Genomic DNA, 9,714 nt, shown 5'->3' with positions numbered 1-9,714 from the left:
AAAATGCAAGTTCAAGGAGAAAAGAGAATAAAGTAAAAAATTTCAACTGTTAAAAAAGTCTAGGCTTAGTGGCTCACTCCTATAATCCTGGCACTCTGGAAAGCCAAAGCAGGAGGATTAGAAGGTTATGAGTTTGAGACCAGTCTGAATGAGAGACTCTATCTTTACCAAAAATAGAAAAAAAATATCCAGATATCCTGGAGACCACCTATAATCCCAGCTTCTCAGGAGACTGAGGCAGGAGGACCACTTGAGCCCAGGAATTAGAGGTTGCAGTGAGCTATAATGCCGCCACTGTAGTCTACCTCCAGGGTGACAGAGTGAGACTGTTTCAAGTAAAAACATTGGAAAACCAAAAAGCTTAAAGGGAAATGTAGACTCATTAATGTTGGAGATTCGAAGATTTCGGTGCTAAAAGCAAAAGGGAAGTTTTCAGAAGATTAGAATGTGTAACTTTTCCTTTTGCATTAGGCAACCCTGGACTATGGAATGTATTCTCGAGAAGAAGAACTATTGAGAGAAAGAAAACGCATTGGAACAGTTGGAATTGCTTCTTATGATTATCACCAAGGAAGTGGGACATTTCTGTTTCAAGCTGGTAGTGGGATTTATCACGTAAAAGATGGAGGGCCACAAGGATTTACAGTAAGTTGGAGTTACTACTGGTTCAATCTGTTTTAAGGTCCAAAAGGTTATTTTACCTAGTTAGAAAGGTCATAAACAAATCATAAACTTCAGTTTATCTATCAACTAAGAAATTAATAGCAGTGAAAACAAATATGGATATTGATTTCCAATTTTAAAGGTTATTTTTTCTAGCAACATTAAGATACAATTTTTTTTTTTTTTTTAAGTAGAGACAGAGTCTCTCCTCATCACCCACGGTAGAATGCTGTGGCCTCACACAGCTCACAGCAACCTCCACTCCTGGGCTTGGGCAATTCTCCTGCCTCAGCCTCCAGAGTAGCTGGGACTATAGGCACCCACCACAATGCCCAGCTATTAAGATACAATTTTTTTTTTTTTTTTTTGAGACAGGAGCCTCAAGCTGTTCCCCTGGGTAGAGTGCCGTGGCATCTCAGCTCACAGCAACCTCCCACTCCTGGGCTCAAGCGAGTCTCCTGCCTCAGCCTCCCAAGTAGCTGGGACCACAGGCGCCCGCCACAACGCCCGGCTATTTTTTGGTTGCAGCCATCATTGTTGTTTGGCGGCCCGGGCCGGATTCATACCCGCCACCTTGGGTGTACATGGCTGGTGCCTTAGCCACTTGAGCCACAGGCGCTGAGCCAAGATACAATTTTTTGAATACTAAAAATACTTGCCACATGGGAAGATAGAGTAAAGGGCATCAATTTCTATTTTCTGTGTAAATACTAAGGGGGACTTTGAAAGATGGTGTTATTATAAGAAAATTTGTTTTTGGGTTTCCTGAAAGCTGATTCATCTTAGTTAATGATTGTATATGTTTAGTTTTAAATTTTAGGCAGTTCATTATGAGCTATTAGAACTGAACTATTCTTTCTTTTTTGAGGCAGTGTCTCTATTACCCTGAGTAAGTACTGTCATAGCTCACAGCAACCTCACACTCTTGGGTTCAGGTGATCCTCTTTCCTCAACCTCCTAAGTAGCTGGGACTATAGGTTTATCCCTAACAAAGGAATAATAGGTTAAGGCAACAAGACTTATGTTTAAGGCAACAAAATTTATGAAGTGTTGTTTTATTTTTATTTATTTTTTTTATTCAGACAGAGTCTCACTTTGTCACCCTCCATAGAGTGCTGTGGCATCATAGCTCACAACAACCTTAAACTCTTGGTCTTAAGCAATCCTCTTGCCTCAGCCTTCTAAGTAGCTGGGACTACAAGTGCCCGCCACAATGCGCAGCTATTTTATTGTTGTTGTTGTTGCAGTTGTCATCGTTTAGCAGGCCCAAGCTAGGCTTGAACCCAACAGCCTCAGTGTATGGGCTGGCATCCCACTCACTGAGCTATGGGCACTGCTGAAGTGCTGTTTTATTGTCTTTATTTCCTCTCATATTACCCTTATAAGTTAAGGCAGTTGAAAGTATATTTTTGGGGGGAGCAGTTAACATACTTGACATTATACTATTCTTTATCTTACGGGAAGAATACTGGCAAACAAATGTGTATGTATCAGCCTGATACTTAAAATACTGTTTTCTAGCAACAACCTTTACGGCCCAATTTAGTGGAAACTAGTTGTCCCAACATACGAATGGATCCAAAATTATGCCCTGCTGATCCAGACTGGATTGCTTTTATACACAGCAATGATATTTGGATATCCAACATTGTAACCAGAGAAGAAAGGAGGCTTACTTATGTGCATAATGGTAAGGTATAGTTGTTCACATCTACTTTTCTGAAATGTGTTTTTAAATTTAAATTTGCTTTTGCTTACATTTTGCAATTTAAGCATACCGAGTTATGTTCATATTTGAAATTCAGGTCTTTAAAAAAATAAAAAAATATAGAGAATAACTAATATGTGCATACATTCTACACGTATAATGCTTCCTTTTGAGATTGGGGAGAGAGGTCTCACTATGTTGTCCAAGCTGGATTCAAACTCTTTTTTTTTTTTTTTTTTGAGACGGAGCCTCAAGCTATCCCCCTGGGTAAAGTGCCATGGCATCACAGCTCACAGCAACCTCCAACTCCTGGGCTCAAGCGAGTCTCCTGCCTCAGCCTCCCAAGTAGCTGGGACCACAGGCGCCCGCCACAACACCTGGCCATTTTTCGGTTGCAGCCATCATTGTTGTTTGGCGGGCCCGGGCTGAGGATTCGGATCCGCATCCGCCACCTTAGGTGTATGTGGCTAGCGCCTTAGCCGCTTGAGCCACAGGCACCGAGCCGATTCAAACTCTTGAGCTCAAACAATCCTCCCTCCTCAGCTTCCCAAGTAGCTGAGACTACAGGCACACCTCACTGTACCCAGCTAATAGTACTCACTAGCTGTAATGTTCATTTTTAAATAGCACAACAATGACATGATTGTTCTTTCAGCCTAATAAGACTGCCAGAATTTCCCAAAACTATTCTCATTTTTGAAAAATTTTAATTTAAAAAAATTAGTCTTTGTTAGGGATACACATAGAAAAAACAATTACACTGTGTAAGAAACTGTCTGAAAATTTATCTTTCCACTTGGGAGTGCCTACTTAGTTATTGTTATCATAATAGGAAAAACAGAACTTTGTAGAACTATGTGTATTATGAAAATATTTAATTATGTTTTATTGAAGTGGCTATAATAATGCTGAACACTACTCAAAGCCCAGAAAAGATGTGAGTGGTTTCCTCTAAAGATTTCATAAATGAAAGATGGGAAATAATGTATTGCTTTTTCTCTGAGCCTGTGAAACAGAGCTAAAGATTAAGCTACATAATGAAGGGTGGTAACTCTGAAAATTCATTTGTGCAACTTTTGCTCAATCTAATGTTCACAAAGCTGATTTACTGGTCATCTTCCTTAGTTATCCCCTTATTATCATCAATCATTAGTTACAACTAATTACAAACATCCTTTGAGAGACTTTACAACAGGTAAGTTATAGATAGGAAAGCAATATAGATTCTGTTCTCAAATTGTTTTTTATCAGGATAGGAAATACTTTATTGAAAAAGTGAAAAATAGGCTGGGCACAGTGGCTCACACCTGTAATCCCAACACTTGGGAGGCTGAGGCAGATGGATTGCCTGAGGTCACAGGTTGGAGACCAGCCTGAGCCAGACCTCATCTCTCAAAATAGGCATTGTGGTAGGTGCCTGTAGTCCCAGTTACTTGGTAGGCTGAGGCAAGAGAATCACATAAGCCCAGGAGTTTGAGATTGCTGTGAGAGGGTGACAAAGTGAGACTCTGTCTCAAAAAAAAAAAAAAAAGTGAAAAATAATACCACAGCCAAATAAAAGAAACTACTATAAAAGCTACTATAAAAATTTTGATCATAGTGTACTATAGTGGATCATGAAACTCTAATATCTGTAGTTAAATTCAAGCTGAATTATTTTATTTATTTTTTTAAGCTATATTATTTTAGTAAACAATAGTGTGTTCATAGCAAACCTGTTTTCATCATGACCATACTCAGCATTGTGGAAGCCTTTACCCAATAGAAAGAACACTGAATTAGGAGTCAAGAAATAAGTTCTGGTGGGCATAGTGGCTCTTGGCTATAGTCTCAGCTTTTTGGGAGGCTGAAGTGGGAGAATAACTTGACACCCAGGGTTCATGCCTGGGCTACATAGCAAGACCCCATCTGTTTAATAAAAGAAAGAAAAGAAGAAATCTATTCTAATTTTTCAATCAGTCAACCACAACTCATTAAATTCTGGTATGCCTGGCAGTGTGTCAGATACTAAAGATACCGAATTGAATGAACTATAGTCTTGACCCTCAAGGAAACTACATAAACAACAGTAAAAGAGAATGAGAAGAGACAAACATAGGACGTTGGTGAGAGAAGGCTTCCCAGAAAAGATAACACCTAAACTGATCCTAAATAATTTCTGTAAGCCAGTGCACTATGGACAAAGGGACTGTGTGAGAAGGATATGAATCCAAAAGACAGCATGGTGTATGTGAGAAATTAGAAAGTAGTGTGCTAATCGTAAAGCCTTACAGTAAAAGTCAAGAAGTAGCAAGAGGCTGGGGCAAGATAAGATAAATCAGGACAAGGACAGGCTGTATCTCGTGTAAATAAATATGGACTTTATCATGATACAGGGGTCCATTGAAAAGATTTCAGCAGTTGAGTGGTATGGTCATAATCATATTGTAGATAAATTGTTCTGGATACTTTATGGAAGTTATATTTCAGAAGCATGAGGCTAAAGAGAGGGAACCAAAGCTTGACTGTTAGAATTTTCCAAGTTATGCGGCCTAAAACTAGAGTATAGGATAGAGAAAAAGGCATAGAATAGAAAAATCTTAAGTAAAAAATTCAAGTTTGGCCTGGTACAGTGGCTCACACCAGTAATCTTAGCATTCTGGAAGGCCAGGGTGAGAGGATCACTGAAGGTCAGGAGTTCAAGACCAGCCTGAGCAAGAGCAAGACCCCTTCTCAGCAAAAAAGTAGGAGAAATTAGCTGGTTAGCTAGGCGAGATGGCTCATGCTTTTAATCCTAGCACTCTGGGAGGCCAAGGCAGGAGGATCGTTTGTGCTCAGAAATTTGAGATCAGCCTGAGCAAGAATAAGACCCTGTCTCTAGGCTCTGCCTGTAGCTCAGCAGCTAGGGTGCCAGCCACATATCATCTGAGATAGCAGGTTTGAACCCAGCCCTGGCTTGCCAAACAACAATGACAACTACACCCCTACACCCAAAATCCAGCCAGGCATTGTGGCGGCTGCCTATAATCCCAGCTACTTGGGGGGCTGAGGCAAGAGAATCACTTAAGCCCAAGAGTTTGAGGGTGTCACCAAGGGTGACATAGTGAGACAGTGTCTCAAAAAAAAAAAAAAAAAAAATGACGCTATCTCTACTAGGATTAGAAACAATCAGCCCAGTGTGGTGATGGCTGCCTGTAGTCCCAGCTACTTAGGAGTCAAAGGCGGAAGGATCTCTTGAGTCTAGATATTTGATGTTGCAGTGAGTTATGATGATGTCAGTACACCCTAGCCAGGGTGACAGAAGAAGACCTTGTCTTAAAACAAAAAAAAGAAATGCAGAGTTGGCGTTTAATGGGTCTCCCTTTGAAGTGAGGAGATCAGAACAGATACTGATGGCAATAGAAAGATTAAGTTGGTAGTTAGTAAATCTGTTTGGAAATGGTAGCCTCGTGCTTTCAATGAACATTAGACTTTTAGTATGTACCAGTTATTGAATCCAAAGCTTTGACTGCAAAGCTCTGACATAGCTGTCACAGTTAACTTTTTTTTTAGTATTTTTTTCTTCTGTAAAATTATTTTCTGCACAGGATTTGCAAAGATTGGCAGAATTTAAAATAGAAAGCAATGGAACTTTATAGGATATTATAGTGATTTTTATGTTTTGTTTTGTTTGAGACAGAGTCTCAGTATGTTGCCCTTGGTAGAGTGCCATTGTGTCACAGCTCACAGCAACCTCAAACTCTTAGGCTTATGCAGTTCTCTTGCTTAAGAAGAGAAGTCCCAAGTAGTTGGGACTATAGGCACCTGCCACAATGTCTGGCTATTTTTGTTGTTGTTGTTGTTTTAGCAGGCCTGGGCAGGGTTCAAACCCACCAGCCCTAGTACATGGGGCCAACACCCTAACCACTGAGCTATGGGCACCAAGCCTATAATAGTGTTTTTATTTTTTTTACCGTGCACATAGATATATGGTACATTTCAGTGTGGTGCTTGAGAATATAGTTAGATCACACTTACATTTATAGCAGTTCAATTCATAATTGCAAAGATGTGGAAACAACTCAAGTTTTCATCAACCCATGAATAAACTGTGGTATGTGTATACCCTGGAATACTATTCAGCCATAAAGAAAGATGGGAACTATGTCTTTTATATTTATATGGAAGGATTTTCAGAACACCCTTCTTTTTTTTTTTTTTTTTTTTGAGACAGAGCCTCAAGCTGTCCCCCTGGGTAGAGTGCTGTGGCATTACAGCTCACAGCAACCTCCAACTCCTGGGCTCAAGCGAGTCTCCTGCCTCCACCTCCCAAGTAGCTGGGACCACAGGTGCCCGCCACAACACCCAGCTATTTTTTGGTTGCAGCCGTCATTGTTGTTTGGTGGGTCCGGGCTGGGGATTCGAACCTGCCACCTTAGGTGTACGTGGCTGGCGCCTTAGCCAGTTGAGCTATAGGCGCTGAGCCAGAACACCCTTCTAAGGAAAGTATGACAAGAATGGAAAAGTAAGCATCCAGTGTAAATATATATGTATATATATTTTTTGAGACAGGGTTTCACTTTGTCACTTTCGGTAGAGTGCTGTGGCATCATAGCTTACAGCAATCTCAAACTCTTGGGCTCAAGCAATTCTCTTGCCTCAGCCTCCTGAGTAGCTGGGACTACAGGTACCTACCACAACACCTGGCTATCTTTAGAGCCAGGATCTCTTGCTCAGGCTAGTCTCAAACCTGTCAGCTCAGGGCAATCCACCTGCCTCAGCCTTCCAGAGTGCTAGGATTATAGACGTGAGCCACCGTTCCTGGGACAGTGTAAATATTAATGTGAAAGTAGATGAACAACTTTATGTCCACATAAGAGAAAACACTTAAATTCAAGAAGGGCATACAGGGATTGGTAAGCGCTCACCTATCGGGTACATTGTAGGGGTAAGTAGCACTCTCCTGGGTGAAGGGCTCAACTGCAACTTGGACATTACCTAAGAAAGGCAAAAAATGTAACTTAATGGTATGTACTCTTACATTAATCTAAAATTCAAAAAAAGGAATATGGGGCAGTGCCTGTGACTCAAGGAGTAGGGTGTTGGCCCCATATCCTGGAGGTGGCAGGTTCAAACCTGGCGCTGGCCAAAAACTGCAACAATAACAACAAAACAAAACAAAAAAAAGGAATATGGATAGAGAATATAGAGTATAATATAATTAGTCTATGTGGATTTGAGTCCCAGATATACTGTTAATTAACTTCATAACCTTGAGCAAGGTATTTAACAAATCTTAGTTTCTGCATCTGTAAAAATGTTAACTAATAACACATGAAGATGAGTTTGATGTGATGCTTTAATGAGTCAGTATTACAAAGTATTTAGGACACTGCCTGAAATACAGTAAATGTGATGTGCTTGTTTAATCAGAAAGATAGGTAGGGAGTGAGCATCAACATATTCCACTTTGTTACAATAGGGTTCTAAGAGAAAGTCCACTTTAGGTGGGTTTAGTCAATCCCCATGTGCATGTTTTTCTTCTTTGCCTCGTATGATAGAAGAATTTAAAAGTAATAAAGTCCAAACTTTGGCTTACAGTGACTTATTGGGAAAGCAAGATGATAGCATTTATTTAATAAATAACTTAATTGACATCTTTAATAAGTGAAGAGCATACAAGTGTCCTCAAACTACGGCCCACGGGCCACATTGCGGCCCGCCAAGGACATTTATCCCGTCAGCCGGGTTTTTTTGCCACTGCTCCCTGTCCTGCTTAGCAGCCAACTCATCCCGAGGCCTGCAGTCCAGCCCTCCAACAGACAGAGACAGTGAACTGGCCCCCTGTTGAAAAAGTTTGAGGACCCCTGGCATATACAAATGAGTGGTAGGTATCCTCATATCTAAAGGAAAACAAAATATAAAATAGTATAGGGCATTTAATTAGGGGGTAGTTGAAAGGTCCAAGAAAACTGAGCTTGGCTCTATTGTTAACTCCAAAATTCGAAACACTCTGAAAAATGAGTTTAGTTTTCATTAGTTTGGTGCTAAAATTCATTTGGCAGTAAAACTTGACCTGCACTGACCTGAGGATATTTATAATCTTAATTCTACTTAGAGTGCCTATTCATAAGTGTGCTACAGGAATATTGGTGTATTTGATTACAGGGTATTTGGTTACCCTACTGGAGATGTTATAAAATATTTAAATTTTTGGATAAGGGATCATTGGTTTATATTGCCCTTCCATTTCAGACAGTATAGAAAATAACAGATAAGCAAAAGTAATAAATTAAAATTTGCCTATAAAATTAAAATCAGCTGGGTGCAGAGTCTCACTTCTGTAATCTTAGCACTTTGGGAGGCTGAGCCAGGTAAATTGCTTGAACTTAGGAATTTGAGACCAGTCTGTACAAGAGCAAGACCCCATCTCTACTAAAAATAGAAAAAACTAGCTGGTTGTGGTAGCACATGTCTGTAGTCCCAGCTACTCTGGCAGGGCTGAGGCAGGAGTTGCTGTGAGCTGTGATGCTACAGCACTCTAGCCTGGGGCAACAGAGTGAGACTCTGCCTCAAAAAATAAATACATAAGTAAAAATAAAATAATTGTAATCTAGCGTATTTGAAACCTGAGGCTTACCAAGTGACCTCTATTTAAGGTGAAAGGCAGGAGGATCACTTGAGGCCAGCAATTTTGAGACCCACCTGAGCAACATAGTAAGACCCTGTTTTTACAAGAAATTAAAAAGAAAAATTAGCCAGGTGTAGTGGTCTATGCTCATAGTCCTAGTTACTTAAGAGGCTAAAGCAAGAGGATATTTTGAGCCCTTGAAGTTCAAGGTTACAGTGAGCTATGATTGTCATTGCACTCTAGCCTGAGCAACAAAGGATGACACTATCTCTGAAAAAAAAAAAATTAAAATTTCTAAAAGAAATGTAGTATACAGTGGAATACTACTCAGCAATTAACAGGGATGAACCTGATACATATAATTACAACATTGGTGAATTTCAAGAAGCAACTGATCATAAAGTACCTACTGTATGATTCATTTACATGAAATTTTACAATATGTAGAACTAATCTGTGGTGGTGAAATTCCGATCAGTGATTGTTTCTGAGGCAGGAGTGGGTATTGACTGGAAAATGAGAAAACATTCTTAGGTATTAGAAATTTTGTGTGTCTTGATAAAGTCTGGTCATACAAGCATATGCGTTTTTCAAAAATAGAGTACATTTAAGGTTTTGTAAATTATAAAACACAAATAACTTTATAATTGCACTAGTTGGAGATAATTATATTTTGGTCTATATCTCAGAATTTTTTTTTTTGGCCGGGGCTGGGTTTGAACCTGCCACCTCCGGCATATGGGGCTGGCGCCCT

The 9,714-nt window shown here is 39.9% G+C and overlaps 1 protein-coding gene across 5 annotated transcripts in view; it reads left to right on the top strand.

Annotated features, from left to right (window-relative positions):
• DPP8 (dipeptidyl peptidase 8) overlaps positions 1–9,714 on the top strand; it is a 56,581-nt gene that overhangs the window by 13,594 nt on the left and 33,273 nt on the right. For all 5 annotated transcript variants that reach the window (XM_003784433.3, XM_023510125.1, XM_023510126.1 and 2 more), the window contains 2 exons: positions 472–645; positions 2,185–2,353. In XM_003784433.3, the coding sequence (XP_003784481.1) occupies positions 472–645; positions 2,185–2,353 (343 nt within the window). The remainder of the gene's footprint in view (positions 1–471; positions 646–2,184; positions 2,354–9,714) is intronic.

The sequence above is a fragment of the Otolemur garnettii genome, unplaced genomic scaffold (genome assembly GCF_000181295.1).
Source record: "Otolemur garnettii isolate 467f Iridium unplaced genomic scaffold, OtoGar3 scaffold00011, whole genome shotgun sequence".
NCBI lineage: Eukaryota > Metazoa > Chordata > Mammalia > Primates > Galagidae > Otolemur > Otolemur garnettii.
The sequence above is the reverse complement of the archived record's forward strand: the minus strand, read 5'-3'. Positions and strand labels throughout refer to the sequence as shown.